General features: G+C 42.6%; 1 protein-coding gene across 1 annotated transcript in view; it reads left to right on the top strand.

Moving 5' to 3' along the window:
• Nucleotides 1-22,773, top strand: part of SYNE2 (spectrin repeat containing nuclear envelope protein 2) — a 1,843,566-nt gene that overhangs the window by 1,671,399 nt on the left and 149,394 nt on the right. Inside the window, exon 132 of the mRNA XM_078660317.1 lies at nucleotides 3,147-3,313. Within this exon, the coding sequence (XP_078516443.1) occupies nucleotides 3,147-3,313 (167 nt within the window). The remainder of the gene's footprint in view (nucleotides 1-3,146; nucleotides 3,314-22,773) is intronic.

The raw sequence follows: 22,773 nt of genomic DNA, 5'->3' as shown, positions 1-22,773 counted from the left end.
ACCAATTAATTTTAACAAATTGAAGTTGCTTTTATAATGTTACATTTTAGATGGTTCTGTCCTTGATTATCCAATGTTTACAAGTAATGTATTATCTTTGCTGCTAATTCGTTTTTACTCATTTTCAACTTTGTGTATAGAATGCTTTTATGGTTTTAATTAACCCCTTCGACGCTGATGACGAGCTGGGCTCGTCATGGCATAGCCTCCTCGCACGCTCATGACGAGCCCAGCTCGTCACGTAACATGCGAATTAGTAATTCTCAGCGTACGGGCGGAATTCCGCCCGCACGCATGCGGTTAACAGAATAAAGTACTTTTGACTGACTGACTGAGTGCTCTGGTCATCTCACTTATGTTTGCTCAGAAGGAGTGGTTCAGTAACCCATGTACCATGTATGGGGTTCATACATGATAGTGTAAACACATTTATGCCATTTTTATAATTGTTCACAAGTGATAGGCAGATCTTATTTGGGAAACTGTTTGGGCGTCCAAAATGGACAGTCTGACACTTTTTTGGGGCATTAAAAGTGTATGGCAAAACACACCTGCTGTTCTACAGATGTTCTGTTGAACTGTCTTATTGCATCTCTGCCCTTTTAGTAGTTTAAAAAGTGGACAGCCTTATTGCCTAGCTGTCATTTTATGGGTGTTCAAAGAGGATAGCACAATCATGTTTGGAAGTCTTGTGAGTGTTCAGACAGGATATTTAAATCCAATTTTTGCCATTTTAAGGGTTTTCAAGTTGTAGTGTAATTGCAGTCCTAACATTCTAATGACATTCCAAAGTGATGGTAGCATTAGATTAATTCTTACCATTTTAATTAATTAAAAAATGGTAGCATCCGATCAAGAATTAGATTTATTGTGTCCCTGCAAATTTAAATACCAACCACTAATGAGGTGTTAAAATGGAAAGGTCTTACTAGATTCATTTAGCCATTTTTATGGTTATCCACAATGCATCACACTTTTGCCAATTTCAGGCCAGTTAAGATAGGATAAGCTAATCACACTTGTGCAGTTTTCTTCATGTTGAAAGTTCGTAGTCTAACCACCATCGTCTGTCTATTTGATAAATGTTCACAAGTGATGACCATGTCACATTTGTGACACTTTGTTTTTTTAAAAATTAGATAATCATACTACATCATAGTCATTTAATGCACTTTCAAATGGGTTCACAATACTTCTGTCATTTTATGTATATTCACAAGACAAGTCATTTCCTATATTTTTGCTTGATAACTACTTTAGAAACATGACAATAATAGAAATTCAAGATTGCTTTTAAATCAACTTTAATTAACACATTTACACCTGTGAGTATAACACAGCAGGCATTTCGTCCATATTCCTTCATGATTTTGCATATTCACCATAGTGATCTTTTTGGAAATATATACATATATAGACAATTGAATACTCACTATAAATTAGTTTGAAAATCAAATGGAATACCATACTATCTACTTGCCATGTATCTACCAATTCTGTTTAGTAATTTAATACTCTCTGGCAAATCTTTTCAAAGCCTTTCCAGCTTTCCAGTATTAAGTTCCAGCTGGTGTGCTTGACTTCTTGGGCCTTCATCCAGAGTATAAGATTGATGATACTACAGTTGTATGCAGCATAGACCACTCGTCCTTGTATTTTTAACGAGTTTTTTAAAGACTGCCTATATTTCTTTTATCTACTATGGAGTTCGACTACCACTGGCCTGTTAGAGGTTCTCTTTCTCCACCCCTTGAGTCCTTACATCAAACCCACATCTGTTGTTAAGCCATTTGCAATCTGGTATGTGTTCCTATTTCTACATTGATCATTAATAACAAGTGGCATTATAGTAACTCCTATCACATTGCTGCATCATAAGCCCTGAATGCAACAATGAACTCCCGTTGTGGTTTTATTTGTGTGTGTGTGTGTATATAATGTCTGTAGGGTTCTCAAGTGCCATTTTTTGACTGGTACATGCATAATATATATTGGGTGCCAGACCTACGAGCACACTCATTATATCACTTGTTATATATCAAACACACTCTAGTACTTAAGAGTTGATGGTGCTTTAAATTGCCAATGGATTTATCCTTTGCACCCTCTCAATAGCCACAGCTGTAGTTGAGGTTATTTTAAACATTCATGCATTCATTTCCTCCACTGTAACTAATTACTTTCTTCAAGCTCCTAAGGCTATCGTTGCCTGCCCAGAAATCATGCCACGTTAATGAGGTCATTGTGAAAGAGTAAATAAAAAAGTGATAACCACTTATTTGAGACCTTGGATAAACACACCAGAATACCTTGATGTGAAAATTGAACTATATGCATTATTTTCCAAATGTATTTTTCAAAAGTACACAATTTGGAATGTAGTCCACAAAAAACACTCAGCAAGTGACCAAACCAAATGCGTGCCACTAACTTCAAACAAAACACAACGAGGTACGCATGGTAGAGTGATAAGGTGTATGCCCGTATTCAAGAAAAATATTTTTTATTTATGTTGAGAACCCTCACCATCCCTAAGGTGGCATGCTTCATCATGGGGTCCCTCTCACAGCAGGACAAATGGTGTGGGCTACAGCTCTCTTCGGTAGAGAGGACCTCTTGAGGTGTTTTGTTGACACAGTCCTTATGAATCCTAGTGAAGATATTGGTATGAGTGACAAATACAAAGTACTAGACCTATATGAGTGAAGTGAATTACAGCTGCCTCTTGGTAAGAAAAATCAAAATGTTATTCTGATGCCTCCAAGTGGTAGAGTAAAACAATAACAAGGAGATAAAAAAGACTGTCTACAATGCCATCTTTACTGAACTATCAATGAACTTTACAACCCGGTCAGTAAATTATATGTAATAATGGTCTTCCTGCCTCCACCTGCAGTTAATCTGTCTCCTGGAGTTCTGGGATAGGCGTTGAGTGGGAAATGTGTTCTTTTGCTGTCTATGGTTAAATGGTCGAAGCCCTCGCTTGGTGTACTGTATCTTCCACCTTTAACAAGCTTGTGTTCAACCATGAAATGTTAAAAAATATTATTTCTCAACTTCCACCACAAGTTTATATTAAAAACGACATACATTTTTAAAGTGAGTACTATCTAACTTGATTTGGGATTGATTGATGTCTTTGTCAGGACTGCGTTGAAGAAATAAATGTGTTCAGTGAAAATAAACTGCATTTGAAACAAATGGGAGACCAACTTATCATGGCCAGTAACCAGACGAGATCTACAGAGATTGACAACAAGCTCAGTAAAATCAATGATCGCTGGCAGCATCTTTTCGATGTCATTGGAGGACGGTAAGCAAATGCTTATTGCGGTATCTTTTTGTTTGTGATTGCTTCCTGAACAAAGTCCTCTTCTTTCACACTCATGGTTTATTGGACATAACACACACATGAGAAGGCTCTTAATCCTCTCGATGCCACGGACGAAGGAACAAATGTTTTTTTTTGTTATTTGTCTGAACTGTAGCAGTCACTCACCTAAGTCGCCAAAGGTCACCTTTATTACGCTGCTGAAAAATCAGAGTATGTGTGCATCATCGGATGGTTGCCACTTATTTCCAGTGTGACCTCACTGCAATGTTTTGCAATCCGTGACAGTGAATTTTATATATTTTTTACAATAACTACCTTCAATGGTATATTGTCAGGAAAGCCATCAAGGTGCTATGGTGAATGCTGACACACACAACAAGACATACTCAATAGGTCTTACGGGTGGATAAAGATGGCTTTTTGAGAGTTTATTGATTGAAAGTTGTTCAGTATTGACCCCAAAATTCAAAGGTGGATTATTCCCAAAAATGTTTTGGGTTGCAATGGTTTTTGTGAATTTGAGTGCACAAATATGAGAGGACAATGGCTGGAAAAGAGGTTCTAGGCACAAATCGTTTTCTGAAATCCTGTGTTGTAAATGGAGATTAGTGTGAAAAAGAAAATGGGGAACCACTGAGTTGGCTCTATTGTTAAGTGAAAGGTATAAGTTTCCCAACAACACTTAAGCATATATCCGCCTGGTAAAGTAGAATACTGCTTTAAAAAAACACCCAAGCCCACATAAAAGAAAATAAAATCAGCTTCTAAAGTGTGTTTTTGCTGTTGTTGGAACTCATTTGACAAGGATATCCAAGCATAGATGTGAGCAGTGCCCCCATCTTAAGTCAACCAAACTGTTTAGAAGCTTAGATTGAATCATACATGATCCAGAACAAAAAAATTAGCTTTGTGGATGCTCTCATATTTAGCAGATAGCAATGCAAGTGAATTGCTTATGTTTACAAGTGAAATTCTACTTTGTTCATTTATTGCCTGTTGAAGTCAATTTCCATTTGTAACAGAGGATACATTTATGAAGAACATATCATGTACCTTTAGAAAGTCCTAGCCGACAGCAGTCAAACAAGAGGCCTACAGAACCATTTCATGTTAAGATGTTGTAGGAACGCAGTACGGTTCTCATTTTTGGCAGAACACTTTTTACTGAATAAACAGGAATATGAAAATGAGGCAACATACTAAAACTAGCTCGCATTTCAGTAGAAGTCAACACAATATGGAAATTCACGTTCTTACGCTTGAAGCATTCTGGATGGAGCTGCTTTGAAGCAGTCATTCCGTGTTTTACTTGGATGCTCTGCCTTAAGGGCAGCACAAGTTCTCTGCTACCATGACGGCAGCACATTTAACATAGTAGGCTGCATGTTCTCTGTTTGAAGGAGCACTGTGGCACACACAAGAACATTTTACCCATATCATAATAGGTTCCCAGTGAGAGCAGTGCAACGATATTTGCTACAAAGGCTATACATTACCACCATATTGCATGTTGGTGAATATACTATGAGCCTGGGTCTTCTTCCTTTCCCCGATAATATCAAGTCAATTTTTTACCACGCCTCATTAAGCAGCTATCTGATAGAGACGTCTAGCCGTAGAATTCTCCACAGGTATCAGACTGCAGAGGGCGTTGTGCGACTCCGCGCTGACGTCACCCACTTATGCGACGTCACCAGAGTCCATATAAGCCCTAAGCCTCTACTAGTCTTCTTTTTTTCCATACCCCTGTTTGACTAATTAGCTACCTTTATGACTGTACTGTATATCCTCATGATGCACTGTTTGATTACCCCCCTTCGTAAAAGTAAGGGGACGTCTCCTGCACACAGCAAACATATTTACTTGATGTCATGATAAAGGAGACTGCAGAAATATCTGTAATGCTGAAGACAGGTCCTTACTGTGCCTTAGACTATGTTATTTCATGATGCCATGCTGGACACTGTAAATACGTTGGAAAAAATGCCAGTAAACAGAAGTTTAAATAAAAAAGTCTGTACCAGATAAGTTGTTACTGAAGGCAACTAACTTGTTCTTTACATTGAGGATGAATTTTTCACACAATATCAGCACCCTGACCCTGAATTTTTGCCCTTGCACAGTACGGTTCACAAACTATGTTCTAATGACTGGAGTGATATTGATAAATCGGCATTCCATCAATTTTTGGACAAACGGTATGCTTTGGAGGGGTTTTCAGAAGAATTCCCGCAATCCATCAAGGTGGATAACTCAAAGGCTGGACTTTCTTCACAGAGCATGATGCTTTCAGATGACACCCTTCCTTCCGACCCTGTGGATAAAAAGGTGCGAGGGGCCTGAATAGCTCTTAAGTCGCCTCCAGTTTTTCTATCAGGGCTATGGCCGATACAAATTATATGGTCCAATCCCCATTTAAGTACTTCCAGTCTCTGGCACAGCAGATGAGTGAGGGAGGAGATACTACCTCTCTGCTGCCATTCATGGAGCTCCATATCCGCTACTTGTCCAACATCTAGTTTGATAATTTGGGTTCGCAGCACCAACATCAAGGGCTTCCATTGCTGCATGTTGCCATATATAGGTGCAGGTGTGGAAGATGGATGCTGCACAGAAATCTGCCCTCTTGAAGCTACATTTTGAGGATTCAGGGTGTTTGAACCACAACTTGAGGAGATGGTAAAGCAGTCAGACAAGAATAAGAACTGGTTGCTCCAGTTCGCCCTCCCTCCAGGGGGAGAGGTTTTGTATATCGCCGTACCATTGTCTATCCTCCAGCTAGAGGGGCTAGCCAACTCTTTCGAGTCAGGAGACATGGCCGTGGGGGCCCTGGATGTGACAAATGCCGGTCTTAGTCACTTGGGGCCTCAACCACTCCTTCTCCAAAGCAATGACTATCCATCCCCTCTGGTTGGCTTCGCTTCTTTTGTCACCAGTGGTAGAACATATCGGATCCATCACAGAGGGAGGAACTGGGGCTTGGTAGGTCCAGCATACAGGTCCTGTATTGTTATAGCAAGATTGGGTGTATGCAGTTCCATTGGGAAGGAGGAAAAGGGGGAGGGGTTAGGGTGAGCTCTGGGGTACCAAGTGTATGTAGGGGACAGAGAAGGTGTAGGTGGGGTGGTTCCAGTTAGGAGCAAGGGCCCTCTCACACCCCGAGGGGTGTCCTGCTTCATCATAGGGCAGCTCTTCGATAGGCTGGCATTGATGAGAGGGCTCTTTGCCAGAGATCTTCTCTTGTTGCCGTAGTGAAGCTGAAAATTGGTAGCAGGCGTATGTGTAGTGAGTAAAGATCGGGAATAGTGTGTGTGAATTAAAAATAGCTATCAGAATCGCACAGAGTATTTTATTGGTAGGGTCCCAATGCTACGAGTTAAAAACAAACGACTAAAGGGTCATAGCTGAAGGGGGAAAATTATACCCACTTGAGCTTAAGGCAGTGTGTTTGGTGTGAAAGTGGTCAATATGTTTCATGTCATATATAGTCCAAAGGATCATTGGCAATTCATCATGCAATCCTCACCTACTCTAGTGGGACGGTGTGAGAATGTATCATAAAGGTCCCGTCCCATGCAATGTGGACTCTTGTGGTAGGCCTGTGAGAAAGGGAAAGACAGGGGCGTGACACAGGCCTCCGCATCCCCGGCGGTGCGGGAGCTGCAGGGGGCCCCTCAGCCCAGTACTTAAACCTGAGCGCTCCGTATGAATTCCAGAGCAGGGGCCTCTCCCTGCACAGTGCATGGGGGGCCCTTAAACTTTCGTTTCTCTGCTGGTGAAAGAAATAATACATGAATCAAAAGGAGTGGATGCATACCTCCTGGAAAACACAAAGAAGGGGGGGGGGGTATTTGGCCCCCCAGCGGCGATGTTCAATGCTCTCTTTTGCCCCTTCTGTTTCAGCAGATTTTCTCCAAGTTTGGCCTTCCCTGGCTGGATCGTTTGCCTTGGAATAGACTGGCTTTCACCCTCAGTTTTGCGGCCTGATTCCTTTGAGGTCAGTCAGGGTGATAGATGCATTCTCCATCCCGAGGTCCCAGGGACTCCTGTTTGCACTTTCCCTATTTTACTTGATTTCCAGGGTTCTCAGGAAAATTCGGGTGGATCAGGCGGAGGTTCTGCTAATCATCCTGGAATGGCCCCAGAGACCTTGGTTTCCCCTTCTGTAGGGTATGGCCGGGTATCCATTGGTGTTTTTTCTTTCATCCGTATCGGTTGCGAGCACTGCTTCTCAGCACGTCCTCTCTCTTGTACCTCCGGCTATGGGTATGGCACTTAAGAGGTTGACATTGTTGGCTCAGGGTTGTTCACTTGAGTCGACTCAGACCATCCCGTTGTCTCGTCTGCTTTCCACCCTAAAGTCTTACAGTCATCATTGAAAAAACGACGACTCTAGGTGTTGGGGGACAGGGGTGTCTTCCGTTTCCTGTGATCTTATCAGGGCATTCGAAATTTTAAGGGATGCTTTTATGTTGGTTCTGGTGGTCTCTACTCTTCCTGTCCAGTGGGCCAGCATTCTTGCCTTCAGAGGTTTCGATATGTCATGTGTCTCTCCCTTGGTGTCACGCCTCTTGAGGATTATTATGCTACAGTGTCCTGTTTCCCACTCACCGGTCCCCCCTTGGGTTCTTCCGTTGGTGCTTCAGGCGTTGACAGGTCCTCTGTTTGATCCTCTTTCTTCAATTGACCTTAAGTTTCTTTCCGCTAAGGTTTTGTTATTGTTGGCAGTTTCTTCTGATCGCAGGGTTGATAATATTGAGGCTTTGTTGGCATCTCTCCCTTTTTCCCGTTTCTGTCCCAACAAGGTGATCTTGCGCCCTAGTAAAAAAAATTTGCCCAAGGTATTGTCGGATTTCCGCTGTTAAAAGAATATTGTCCTTCCGTTTTTGTTTTTTTTATCCTAACCCTTCTTCTCCGGAGTAGGAGATTATCTATTCTTTGGATGTTTTGAGACACCTTCGCATCTACCTGGACCGTACCAGATCTTTTCAGCAGAGAAATTTGTTCTTTCTCACTTCTGGTCTCACTGGGAAGGATCTTAAGCCTTCTTTGTCCACTTTGACTATGTGGGTGAAGTGTGATATTTGTCATATGAGGCTGCTCACCTGTCTCTTTCATCTTCCGCCCAGGGGCAATCCACTCGAAGTGTTTCTTCATTCAGGGCGATGTTTAAGGGGGTCTCATTTCATGACATTTGTAATTCTCTACATGGTCCCAGTTTCAGTTGGGTATGGCTGCATCCTCAGACTTTTGGGGCTCATGTTTGTCATCTGTACATAATCTGCAATTTATGCTGTTTTGCATTAATTAATAAATTCTGTGTTTTGAATCATCCTTGTTTTCTATGTGAATCAATCACCATGTTCCTTGGTATGGGCTTATGTGAAAGGAATGGGACAGGAAGAATGACAAGAGGTATTGCCCGGTTACTTACCGGTAACCTTCATCACTCCGAGTCCAGGTTTTCCCATTCCTTTTCTGATCCCGTCCCTCCCTCCCTGGTTTCTGTTTATGGTGATTTTTTTGTTTTTCTTTCTTGTGAGTTTCTTTAATATTCTCAGGCTGGCTTAGTGACCTGCTTTTACCCTTTATGCATGCTAGGTAGGCAGCGCCATATTGGGGGAAGTATTTTGACCTCAGCTAGGTGATAGGTTCTGGGGAGCAGGCGAGCTGCTCATGCGTAAGGAATGGAGTGGGACGACCTGGACTCCGAGCAATGAAGATTACTGGTAAATAACAGGGGATTACTGCATGTTATACATAATTTTGGACAGGAAAACTTGTAATTGGGAGTAACCATGCAGTGTGAGTATTTTCTCCTGTCGAAATTGCCAGCTGTTAGATCCTGGAAACCTGGAATGAGCCTCTCGGTTTCTTCCTCCTTGTTTCAAAACTAGAAAAGTTGCGTTAGTTACCAGTGTTTTATTATGTGTTAAACCCCAGTAATTAATATCTCTTAAGCTGTGATCTTCCACGTAGAAGTATTTGTGGTAAACAACTCGGTTCACCTCGCTAGCAAACCGCATTAGCAGATGGGCACATTAGCCCGGCTGAGGGGCTTAAAGCGTGAAGTGATTCTCGGAGCTCAGGCGACAAGCTCAGATTTGCCATATGGCTTCTGTGACGTGCACGGGGCGGTCCCAGATCTGCATTGTGTCCCTCTGTGCCGCTCGGCGGGGGCATTGTCGGGTCGCTGCATGGAATCTGACCTGACGCAGACAAGGAAGCGCCTTGAAAGTAAACGTGTTTTCATATAGCGTCTCCGCCATGACATCTGCTCTTCATTCACAGCGAGGCAATTATTATCTGGCCCTGTGGTCTAGCCACGTGTTTCTGCTTCTGTGTTTCGGAAAGAAAAAGACATGAACGCATCATAAAATGTTCACAGTTTGATTCTATTGAACAAAAGCGTTTTTGAATAGTGTCAGACATTCTACTGTTTTTTTTTAGTTTGACTTTTTTTTTAAATTTAATGATAGATCGTAGCATCCTTTGGACGAATATTAGAATGATAAAAATAACAGCATAAAGAAACATTTTCAAGTACCAGTGGTTAAATATCGCAAAGTTTGACCAGAAAGAATTAGACATTTTATCTTTTGTGTGTATGTATGTATGTGTGTGTGTGTATATGTGTGTGAAATATAAAGACAATGTTGCATAGAAATAAGAGAGGATTAGAAAGCAAATAAATAATAATTTTGAGGCTAAAACACAAGTGAGAAAGAATAGTAACGAAGTATTTCACAGTGGTTAAAATACTTCAAGCAGACATTAGTGATAGAAAAATTAATTATGCCAGTGAAAAAATAATATCCTGAAGTTTGTGCTATGTTATTGCGGCAGCTTTAAAACAATGTGCCCCAGCTCATGCACAGTATTGTCGAATCTTTCTGTACGTCCTTTCATATTTAAAAATAAATACTAGTTTCCCTGAAATCTACGTGTTTTTATGCAGCCGTTTCCCTTTGTTGGCTTTTAAAATTCAAGGACCTTATCCTTTGGCCTATTTAATCAATCGCATCCCCTTTCTGCATCCCATAGCTGGTGCCCTTGGGCCCAAAAAAGAGGGAGCTGGTTGTTATGGGGTTCCCCACATGCAAACATTTGGGCTGCGTTCTCTTGGTGAAAAACCCATACATAACAATGTTGATGCATTAAATGTTTTGACCTTATAAAACAGATCTTTTTAAAATGGCATTCTTTCGCAGGGCGAAAAAACAAAGTATTAAAATTACTTTATGTCACTATTGCAGTTTTTTGTGAATTACAAGGAGAAGCCGTTGTGAAGAGGTACCCCCATTGCAGCTTGAAAAAAGATTCTGTAGTTTGTGACTGCTCGTACTATCACAGAATCAGAGCAGTCTGAGAGGGACTGCTTCTACTGCGTGAATAACAGCAGTGGGTATCGAGAAGAGCCAGCAACTTCTGCTCATCCTCATAAGCCTTTCACAAAGTTCCACTTTTTTGGCATTGCAACCTCTTTCCCTTTATAGGACAGGTGTTAAAATACCAGAGCAAAGCAGCCTTTTGCGAGGATTCACAAAAGGAAACCTGCCTGCCCCATGAATAAGCCCCATGAGGCAGGATTTCTGCAGATTTTTTCCACCAGCCTCCTTGCCCATTTCCAGATTAATACGTTTGGCATAGCGCAAAGATTTGGCCAAATTGCATCGCAGACACTATGCAACATGCACCAAGCGCTGATCAGTAGTACATCTGAGCCCAAACTCTTCTATTTTAGATAGCACACAGTAACAGCGCCACCATTGATCTGTCTGCTTCTGCACAGCTTTTGTGCAGAGCTTACTTGGCTACTCCCTGTGTTTAGAGTAAGGTAACAGAGTGCTCTCAGAGCCACAACAAGTCACATAAAAGACATTTTTTATCACACTGGAGAATGTCTCATCCTCACACTCTTTCCCTCTACATAGTTTGACCCACACTGTGCTTGCCAGTGTGATATGCTGTAACCACCAACCACAAGGTCATATTACTGGGTCTGATGTAAGTGGTCGCCCACAATGTACTCATCCTTAGAACAGTGAAGTTGCATCGTGGCCCACCGATGGCACGGAAGCTACACAGAATGAGCAAAACAAACTCTTGGCTTCTTGGGTAAGCATAATTACAGACCGCTGTGTACCCGCTGCACTTTGCAGCTAACAATTCCTGTACCTCCCTACATTTAGTATAAGAAGAGTAATAATGATAGTTTTTTGTCCCTGATTATTTTAAATCTTTACAATGAGAACAGTCCTAAAAATATCTTGTGGATGCGATTGTTTAATTATTTACAATGAAAGCAGTGCTAGAAAAGAACTTGTGAAAATAAGTTAAAATGTCATGTGCAAAATGCGGGGAGCAGCAATTAATACATTTCTTATAATGTTGTCCAAGTATGTTTATAAAAGCAGCGAAAGACAGACTAGTGATTAAAGTTAAAAAGCAGTTAAAAAGTCATATGCAGTAAGGGAGGCATGTGCATAAAACAGGAATCCGCAGTTATTACATTTCTTTTGATGCAGTCCCAGTATATAACAAGCATTGGCATAGCCAATGGGTCTCGCCTTTGGGACCTTATAAGTGTTGAGTTATGCCGCACAATATCCTTGGTGCAACAACATCAAGTGTTGCATGGTTAAACACTTATAAGGTCCCAAAGACAAGACCTATTGGCTATGCCAATGCTTGTTGTTATCGCGGGCATGTGGGAGCAAGCAACAACATGAGGAAGCGAGCGCTGGTGTGGCAAGCAAACACATTGAATAGGGAAGGCTGTTGTAGGCTAGCAACTATGCAGGGGAGGGAGAACGTGTGGGGAAAGCAAAAGCATAGACGAAGGAGAGCAAGTGGGGGAGAGCTGCACAAGGGAGCCTGCAACAAAGGGCACACTCTGGTAGAGTCTTAAACACCGAAACACGTAGAGCCTAAAAAAACAATGGAAGGACACAAGTAATGCATCTATGTTCCAGGCTAGGGACAAGTGCCTGAAAGGGAAGGACGCCTATATATATATAAAAAGCATCTACATTTTGAGCTATTTTAATTTTAATTTCACTCTTTTAGTTGAGGTATCATGTTTTAACTGATATAGGGCAATGCTTTAAAAAATATATTTAATTGAGCCCGTAGTTGCAGGTAAAAACAGATGTTATACATTTTGACAGTCACTATTTTGTTCAAAGACTCTGCTGTCCCCTGCCTCAAATTCTAAGCCATTATGTAAAAACACTGTTATTGTAGAGTGATGCAGCTAAGGGAAAGATAATGAAAATCATAATGGTTTAACAGTTCACAAAAAGGTACCTCCACTAGATAAGTACAATCTGTTGTGCTCCACCACTCAGTATTTTACGGTAAATATCTATGTGCATATATGTACATAGGTGGGTATGAGTCTACATGTATGCATGTAGTGATTGTATAGAATAAAAATAGTCAAAAGCATTGTACATGAGCAAATGCAAATATATAGACAATGAGCGATTTTTGAGGTAGCTGCGTTCTGACAGTTGGGGACAAGGCTATCACGTTGTCATAATATGGTTATTTAAGAAGGTGTGTCTACGGCCCTTTCCTAAATTGAAGCAGGGTTAGGGCACTCTTGGTCGACAAGCCCCACTAGTAGTTCGAGTCTCAGGAGTCCCACTGTGACTCTTATTAAAGTAAAAATTGTTCCATCTCTGTGGGCAATATGGCAGGCAAATTCCCCCAGGGTCGTCTGGCCAATAAATAAGTCTTACCCTAACTAGCAGTACCTGCTCGACCTGAGTGTCATAGCTCATCCCCGTTGCGGGCGCTGAAGCTGCAATGGCTGACTTTGGTGAGTTCTTCACACGCAGCTCTCGAGGGGCAGCAGTCTGGTGTCGACCAGTTCCTCACACACGGCCCTGCGGAGGCAGCGGCCGGGGTCCTCGATGCTCCACCGAGGCTGGTGTGTTTCCTGAGATCCTCCCCACAAGTGAGTTGGGGGGAAAATGTGACACCCCTGGTGCTGGTTCTCAGTCAGGGCTTGGGACTGCATGGGTCACAATGGTTTCAAACAGACCACGCTCCTTGCCTTTTCTTGGTCACCCTCCACCAGCATTAGGGTTCACTGTTGTCACTCTGTACACAGGCTACAGCCCGATCGGCACAGCAGAAATCATAACTGCAGCCCACCTGGCATACATGATCGCTGACTTCACTCCACACATGGTGCCCCTGCTGGTCCAAAAAGACCGCAATCCGTGAGACAGGCCTATGTCATGGTGCACATGCATGATCCGTGTTCACCCATAAGAACAAAGAGCAACACAGGGAATCTAAACATCATTGCAGCTGGGGCTCTCGAGGCAGGAGTTCACGTCCATCACCGTGCGAGTGAATTGTCCATCCCAACACCAGTTATTTAAATGATAAGTGTGAGCAGTTTCTCTCCACAGTGAAGCTACACAGGGCAGCAATGGGCAAGAGGTCTCCTCAGACCTAAGCTCTGAGCAGTTTCACGAGGCGCATTGAAAGACTGTAAGAGGCTTCACAAAGTTACAAAGCATTTCAGCTTTTGATAGCAAGCTGAGCACAAAATTCAGCTTTAAAAAGGGAATGAGTCTTCTGGTATAATTTCCAATAATTTATAAAAAAAAAAAGTGTAGGTCTGAAATGGATCACACACATTGTTTTACAAAAATATTGAGGCCAGAATTTCAATTACCAAACAAACGTGAAAGTAATTATTTGTAGGAAAGTCTGGATTTTCTGATCTTTATTCCACGTCTGTGTATCTTGATGATATATATATATATACGTGTATATATATATATATATGAACTCCAGCCTGTCACGTAAAGCACTTGACGTGCGGACAAGAAAACGGGACACCAAATAACGCCACAGCCAGACTTCAGGTAATTTTACGTGTTGAAATTTATTTGTGCATGCAGGGTGCAAAGCCTCGTCAGACGCATTTCGGGCACCGGCTGTGCCCTTGTTCAATATATATATATATATATATATATATATATACATAAATATATATTAGCGAGTTACATAGATGGGGAGTTAAATACAGTAATCCTGTATATACATGTATTACAAGGGAGCCTGCAAACTCTGTATAAAAGTACATCTAATTTCTCTATTACATTTGAGTTGTGACATGTCTAGTCACCTGCAATAATAATACAAATAATGTAGCTGCCCAACTGTGATAACTTATTACAGCCGAGTTCTTACCTGCTGTAGGAGTTAGTAGCTAAAGGGAAGCACGGGTTACTGAGCATAATTACAACTGCACTTTACACAACAAAAACAGGATTTTCCTTTTTCTGATCTGTTTTTCTAAAATAAACATTGATAACCACATAGTAGTTATTAATAACAACTTGTTTGTATTTTGCACACAGTTGGTCATTACAGGAAAGATAGAATCCCTCTGCATGTTTCTGCACATTCTGAGCTCAAGTAGTTTTTAATCTGATTTACATTAAACTAATGTTGTTATCTTTTTGCAAATTACTAATCCAATTTTGGTGTATTTATTTGAGCACTACAAATTCTGCTTTTCATTCTTCATGTCACTACAGATTCTGCTTTTTATTCTTTATGTGGCCAAACATACTTTTTCATACATATCAAAGAGCAAGACTTGAAGGATTTATGCGGTCTGTAGGAAGGATGATGGTATGACCATGTATAATAAGGAATAAAATATTCTCCGACACACACTAAAAAGATATCACAAGTCACCTTGGAGTCCCATACTTTATGAAGGAACTCAACAGTTGGCCTTGTTCCTCTGGAAAGTTATGGAATACCTTGATGATTTGAAATATCCTTATAAAGTATGGTGTGGGTACTGTATCCCATATATAATTATCTTCAGAATACTTTTTTAATCTTTATTATGGCTACATGTTTTTTGTAGCATGATATTTAAAACCTAATATTCTGGTACTATACCAAATAAAATGATGGTAAACAATATGCTCAAGATTAACTCATGACAGTAATTATTTAATGCAAATATTCTATAGTAAGCATTATTAAAAAAAAGCCAGATGCTGAAATGAAAAGAAAATTGACAATAGCCATAAATGGAGACAGAATATTTAAAGTTAACCACACACAATACCTTGGTGGCCCCCGTGGTGTAGGGTTAGAACACTTAATAAATGTTGATGCATCTGACTGTTAAAGTAATCAGAACACACCTTTAATTAAATAATCATCCAGACATTACATTGATTAAGCACTCAGACATATACCACAATGCCAAGCTAATATAGCCTCCGATACTTTTATTACATTCCTTGTTGACCATACTCCTAATTTGAGAGGCTAGGTGTTCACTAAATATCCCCCGAAGAATGTCTTTGAAATCCATCCTCACTACACATATATAGTCCCATATTACAACAAGCATTGGCAAAGCTAGTAGATAACGCCTTTGGGACCAATTTGGGGTCTAATGGCTGTTGCAATGGTTTCTAGCTATGTTTCACAGCATCCACAATGCTGTGTAGAATGGCTAAAAGGTAAACAGAAAAGGCTCTACAAAAGGTTGCAGGGGCTTTTTTTTCTTTTTCATTGCAGATCCGATTGGTAAGGCAAATAAACATGTTTTAAAAGCAGCAGAATCGCATTTTCTTTTTTTTTTAGGTGTTGGTAGGGAGGAAGCAACACAGAAAGCATAGGGGAAAGCAACATGGAGAGCATGGTCAGAGAAGAAATCACTGCAGTGGGTGAAGCAACACTGGGGAAGAAGAAACACAGGGTGGAGGGGCAGAAACAAGACGGGCGTGAGTAGGGAAAGCAGTATTATGGGTGGCGGGCAGTAGCCCGGGAGAGAGAGGAACAAGGAGCTTGGGGGGAAATAGAATTACACGGACTGGAGAGAGGAACGTGGAGCTGTTGGGGTTCAGCATATGGGTGAGAAAGCAACGCAAGCGGGAAGCACACAAGGGCAAGCATAACACGGAAGAGGTTGAGGGAGAAGCACACCGCTGAGAGGGAGCGTGGCTGGAGAAAGGAGTGCAGTAGTCAAGAGATAGCTGGAAAACACATGCACTTTCTTGGAGAGCTTAAATAAAAAGAGAAGAGTTGTGTTTCAAAAGTGGAACAGTAGAGAATGCAAATTGTATTCCAAATGTGCATTGTAATTTTTTTTGCATATTTTGATGAACTGAATAAAATCTATACCGAGATTGATTTCATTTTTTCAAATGGCGATGGTTCGTCTTCTCATAGGATACAAAACATATGTCAGCCTAATTTAATTTTTTACATAATTTGCATAGGTGTGGATGATCAGAAAGGATTAAAGGCTGCAATCATTTATAGACATCCACTCTGAACTATTACCATTAAGGTGTCCTACCATCCCATCAGCCACCAATTGATTCTGCTTTGGCTAGTGTTCCTAACTGTAGACATTAAATTCAGAACACTATGACTACCGTTGAGAAATATACATTGAAAATGTTCTATTACAGGCATGAGAGGAAAGTAGTGCAGCACAGTTAGACACATCTATCAGCCGTGACTCCTAACTGAAATGTCTTTGTATCCCAAGCACGGGGATCCAAGTTAAAAACAATCGCACTAAAAACCCCCAGCCTAGCGACTTCCGTGCATTACTACAAACTTGCTGAGATAATAATTTGCTCCTTACGAATGGAAGGTGACAGTAAAATTATTTGTAAGAAGTAAAATAGTCATTTCAGTTTCCTGTGAGAGTATTTGTAAGTTATTTTTTTAATGATATTATTTTCTATGGTAATTCAGGTAAACGAAAAGATGCGCTTACCACTTTAAAACCCCTTTCAAGATGTGGCAGCAACAACATTAGATTATACTCTTGTGGCATATCATTTCTTGCCTGTACATGTCAATAGGGTAGTGCTTTTGAAAGTTTCAGAAGAGTCCTGCTTATCCATTATTCCTAGCTGGTTTCTTTTTGGATTCAAATACACCAGTACTCTGCTGACCGGGTGAACTTCTACAGCAAAACCGTAACAAATATTGCAGTATAGTCTTGTGTATCAGTGGCTGACTCTGGCGATGCTTATACCAACAGCTTACATTGCGCTCATTCACAAGTTGGCATCATAGTTTAAGAAGCAGATCGTTCAATGTCTCTATAGTTGAATACAACAGGCCTTTAAACAAAGGGCCAACACGCATCTTTCTGATTCTATCTAGCTAACTCTTTCTGTCAGGTTATCTAGCTTTAGTCTGTCTTTCAGCTTTCGCATGCGATCAGAATTGGGTATTCGTAAATGTAAACTATACCCTGTTATAATAGTATTTAGCAATTTCATTCTCATTCCTCATATGTAGAAGTATAGGTACCACTATAATCATAATAATAGGTAATACTAGACCTGTAATAACAAAGGTCTTATATATGTACCATAGTCTCTCGCTCTTACCTCTCCGCTTTTATCTGGCCCTTTACAACTCTAACTTAACCCCCCTTCATGATGCCCACTATCTTGGAACTATTCTGTGGCTTCTGAGGACAATATTTCTATCTGCAGTGGGTCCTAGCCTATGTTTGCCTGTGAGGTATATGATATTGTGCCTTATGGACAGCTAAGCTGCACCGAAAGGTTCTTCCAGAGTGCGAAGACCTATCCCTTCTCCCATTTCAGCAGATCCCTGGCACTGGATTGCAATAACTGCTTTCCATTCCTTCCCAAAACAAACCAAAAGGCCGAGTCAAGATCCTTTGCCCCTCTCCAAGCCTTCTTGGCAGTCTGCACTAGTTCACAGCGCTGAGTTCTTCATTACTCCATCCCTATTGTACTCCAAGAAGCCCGAGGGGGCATTTTGTTTGTAGTGTGTGCAGTAAGTATCACTTAAAGAAAATAAAAACTCGCATCAGAGAGAGTAACCAATCAGGAAATCCCGACCCTTGTTCAGCAAGACTTGGGATGTCTGAAGACGTCAGTGGTAGGATACAAATAAAATTCCTCTCCTTTGCATAATGAACTCAATGGAGACATATTTTAACAGTGTAGCAGGTGCTCTAAAGTATTACAAAGTATACCGAGGTCAGGGGGCGTTTTTTTTACTGCTCGTGGTAAATTGAGTTGTCTAAGTTTCTTGCTAAAGTGATACCTCAAAGACACATCCGCACTCGGATGGATCATAGAGGAGGCTGGGAGGTTACAGGGCTGCACGTTGAAATGTGCTGCAGTTACCCATCCCAATAGTGCTCTCATTGGTTGTAGGCAAGTGATGACTCAAAGGGGATCTGATTGACAAAGAGGCCGCTCGCCGTGCGTTGCTTGGCACTGTGCTGCAAGAAGCCTGCCCCTGGTGAATGAAGGCACTGATCACATTCAGGCACGCGTCCCCCTTATTGAGGTCAGTGACGGGTGAACTGGGCATTGCGCCTCACTGTGCACAGCGGGGGATGCTGAGATGCAGGACTGCTGGGGACAGTGGGCCTCCGGCTCAGCAGACGCTTTTGCTTTGTGCCCGCTTTGTGATCGCTGGCCGCGTGCCAAAAATGCCACAGAAAGTTTCCTTGTGAATGGAACATCTGGGCGAGCACTTATTGGTCGGAGGGTCCTTCCGATGCCAGCCGAATCCACATGCAAAGAGTAAGCTGTCAAATCTTAACAGCTTACTTTTTACGAAATGTGTTTGCATGTTATTGCTATTTTACAGAAGGGTGAAATATCTACTTTACTTCCTTGCTCGGGACCGCTCACTAGTGTTTGCAAGTGCAATTTTGAATTACAATGCACATTGTAAGTCGTAAACATTTAGCATTTTTTTGATTTAGGTACATATATTTATTTCTTATGGATTCACAGTTTCTCTAATTTCATTATTGAGATGTGAACTGGGGATGTGTTGTCCAGTAGCTCTAATGTTTACTCTCTGCAATAAAGAGACCTGAGTTCCAAATCCGGATTCTTCACTTGACCAAATAGTGTGTGATCCTGGTCAAATATTTTTTTACTTTAGAGCCTCCGTTATAATATTAGCTAAATTCCGAAGCCTTTAATAACTCGTCGATCCGTTGTAGTGAAAAGACTTTTAATAAACATAAATGAATTCTTCGCCACACAGATAATTTTCTGCTAATGCGGATCTGATTTCAAGTGTTCTGGGGCATTTATTTAATCAGCGCTGAAATCCTCGAAGGCACGCTCCGCCGTTCAGAAAGGAGTGGTCTGCCTGCTCCGTGACAATGGTTCTTCTGCCATGCCTGCGTCAGCGCTCACCGCGGCTCCCCGGCGAGGGGCTCTAAGGCAGCAGTCGAGCAAGCCGGGCTCTCCGGGGGGAGGGCGGGCTGTCTGTCTTCCTCCACGAGCGGGAGTGGGCAGACGCTGCTCTCCTCGCCGGCCTGGCTTCACCCCCTTTGGAATGATTTTACCTCACGAGCGGTAAGGGCAGATTTGGTCTGCCATGTTTATTTACAAAGGGGGATTCTTTGGCGAGGTCACGGGTCAGGTTTGGGGGACGAGCAGTATTATTGAGAGGCATATGCGCGTGTGTGGTGGAGGGCCCGGGAAACAGCTGTGTGTGTGTGTGTGCTGCAGGTACACCTTGGGTTATAGTATAGCTTAGAGCTGCACGGATGGCTTTCTGAGCCCCTGATGCACGTAGTCGTAATTAGGGAGGCTGCGTAGCTCGTTTTGATTGATACATGCTCAGAAGCATCTTATATGAAAGGCACCACCTCCCTTTCTTGTGCAGCGTAGAGTCAAGGGCATGGACGGTAGTCTTTCTTTCATGTGGCTTGTGCATGGCAGACACAGATGCAGCAAATAGCGCCGTGTGCAGCATTTCAGCCTTTGTCTGTCAATGCAAGGAACAAAACAGTAAATGCATCTGCTCACTGGGATGTGCAGCCATCGTCATTGCACGCTCACAATGGAGATATTTGCACAATTCTGCCATGGTGTCTGGGCGCTGCGTATGCGGTGAACACAGTCCAAATGGAACAATATCCACAGTGCCTGGTTGCAACCCTGCACCTAATTGTTTAGCATTAATGCAGAAAGAGCGCATCACTGTGAGTGTATATTATGGCACAGGTTAGCGCGGTCAGGAGATGCTGGGTTCTTTCTCCAATGCCTGTTGGTGCAGTGATTCACAGCGGTCTGGCCTTTGCGTTCCTAATCAAGGTTAGAGACTTCAGAGCATACATCAAAATTTGAATCCAAAATTTAAATGAAGATGCGCTTGCATGCTTTTGTGTTCTGAGAATGCAACCTGCTGCTGACAAACATGCATCAATTTGGAAGGTAGTTTGCCATCTCCGATTGTTGACGACCTCTGCTTTTGGTTAAAAAAAAAACCAACAAGGTATCAAGGTAATCTTTCATTCATATTGTAGCATTCAATGGAGGGACCCAATAGGAGTCATCACTGCACCAGATTTTGGGTTATACCATTTACCCTGTCCATGCGCAGTTTGCCCCTTACTGTTGTCATCTTCCACCCTTTCATGCCGTATCTGGCGGTACAAGAGGGGGTGGTGAAAAAGGGGGTGGTACAAAAGGGGGTGGTGATGGACGGAGCATCTGAGCCAATCAAACACTCACACCCAGTCAAAAGATCTGGGTTTGATCCATCACCGTTCTTTAGCCCACTCTGCCACCCCAGTTCAGACATGGCATATGCAAATCAGTCTGACCCTGTGCCTCATGGGAACAGTCCAGCCCGAACTGCCAAGCCATGCCTTCCCTGGACCGGAAACAAGCTTCTGAGGACCGGTTTCTGGCATTACAGCCGTCTTCAGCCCGGCTTGCTTGAATCCAGTGGTAAAGTGAGCAAGATACTCACGTCTGAGCATACCCTGCCACACTTATGGCGGCCAAAGCGGTACAAAAGGGGGTGGTGATGGACGGAGCATCTGAACCAATCAAACACTAACACCCAGTCAAAAGATCTGGGTTTGATCCATCACCGTTCTTTAGCCCACTCTGCCACCCCAGTTCAGACATGGCCATATGCAAATCAGTTGACCCTGTGCCTCATGGGAACAGTCCAGCCCGACCTGCCAAGCCATGCCTTCCCTGGACCGGAAACAAGCTTCCGAGGACCGGTTTCTGGCATTACAGCCGTCTTCAGCCCGGCTTGCTTGAATCCAGTGACAAAGTGAGCGAGGGACTCACGTCTGAGCATACCCTGCCACACTTATGGCGGCCAAAGCGGTACAAAAGGGGGTGGTGATGGACGGAGCATCTGAACAAATCAAACACCCACACCCAGTCAAAAGATCTGGGTTTGATCCATCACCGTTCTTTAGCCCACTCTGCCACCCCAGTTCAGACAGGGCCATATGCAAATCAGTCTGACCCTGTGCCTCATGGGAACAGTCCAGCCCGAACTGCCAAGCCATGCCTACCCTGGACCGGAAACAAGCTTCCGAGGATCGGTTTCTGGCATTACAGCCGTCTTCAGCCCGGCTTGCTTGAATCCAGTGGCAAAGTGAGCAAGGGACTCACGTCTGAGCATATCCTGCCACACTTATGGCGGCCAAAGCGGTACAGAAGGGGGTGGTGATGGACGGAGCATCTGAACCAATCAAACACTCACACCCAGTCAAAAGATCTGGGTTTGATCCATCACCGTTCTTTAGCCCACTCTGCCACCCCAGTTCAGACATGGCCATATGCAAATCAGTCTGACCCTGTGCCTTATGGCGGTGGAAGCAGAAATTGCTTCGCCTTATAACCTTTCAGGGATATTATGCCATTCCAGCAGTAGACCAGTTACTGATGTTAACCCGGTACATTGCACCCATTGGGTCTGGTACAAACTGAGCGAACGAGCTAACAACATACTCCCTGCATACTGCTTTTGGGTAGACCTTTTCCGTAACCTGATTGGAGCCAAAGGCACAGGCGTAGTTACAATGGCTGGGAATTTACGCAATGGGCAATATTTTCCCGGTTGTCATTTTTCGGACAATACAGGCAGTACGCACCTGAATTTCTTCTGGGATTTCTGCATACAGGTTGTAAGACAGTCCACATACCTGTCCAACAGAACTCCAATTGTTTCCACCAATCTTACAGCTGGTATCTCGCCCAGTTCAACACTTTGAGTACTTGTTTCAACATGTACACACATGCACAATTGGGAGAATGTTGGGTGTGGTCTGAGAGTGAGGGGTAGATGGGAGGCAAATCTAGGGCATTCACTCACTTGTGCTGAATGGCTCCACTGTGGTACTCAAACCAGTGAGTGCTTTAACCGAAAGCATAGGTGGTGACAGTACAGATATCTCCACAGGGTGCACCACACACTGTAGAGCCTGTTTAATTGCGGTTGGAGGAAGGATGTTAGATGGTACTGCTGTTACCCTGCCACTTTCTTCACCTAGACTGAGGGTGGTTGTAGGAAAGTGCGCTTTTGTTGCAGTTGTCCTCCCACTTTTTACCCCCTTTTTACTGCTGTTGGGTACTGTGGGGAGCAGAAACTAACTT

This window comes from Lissotriton helveticus, chromosome 9, assembly GCF_964261635.1.
Source record: "Lissotriton helveticus chromosome 9, aLisHel1.1, whole genome shotgun sequence".
NCBI lineage: Eukaryota > Metazoa > Chordata > Amphibia > Caudata > Salamandridae > Lissotriton > Lissotriton helveticus.
Note: the sequence above shows the minus strand (reverse complement) of the source record. Positions and strands in the feature narration are given on the sequence as shown.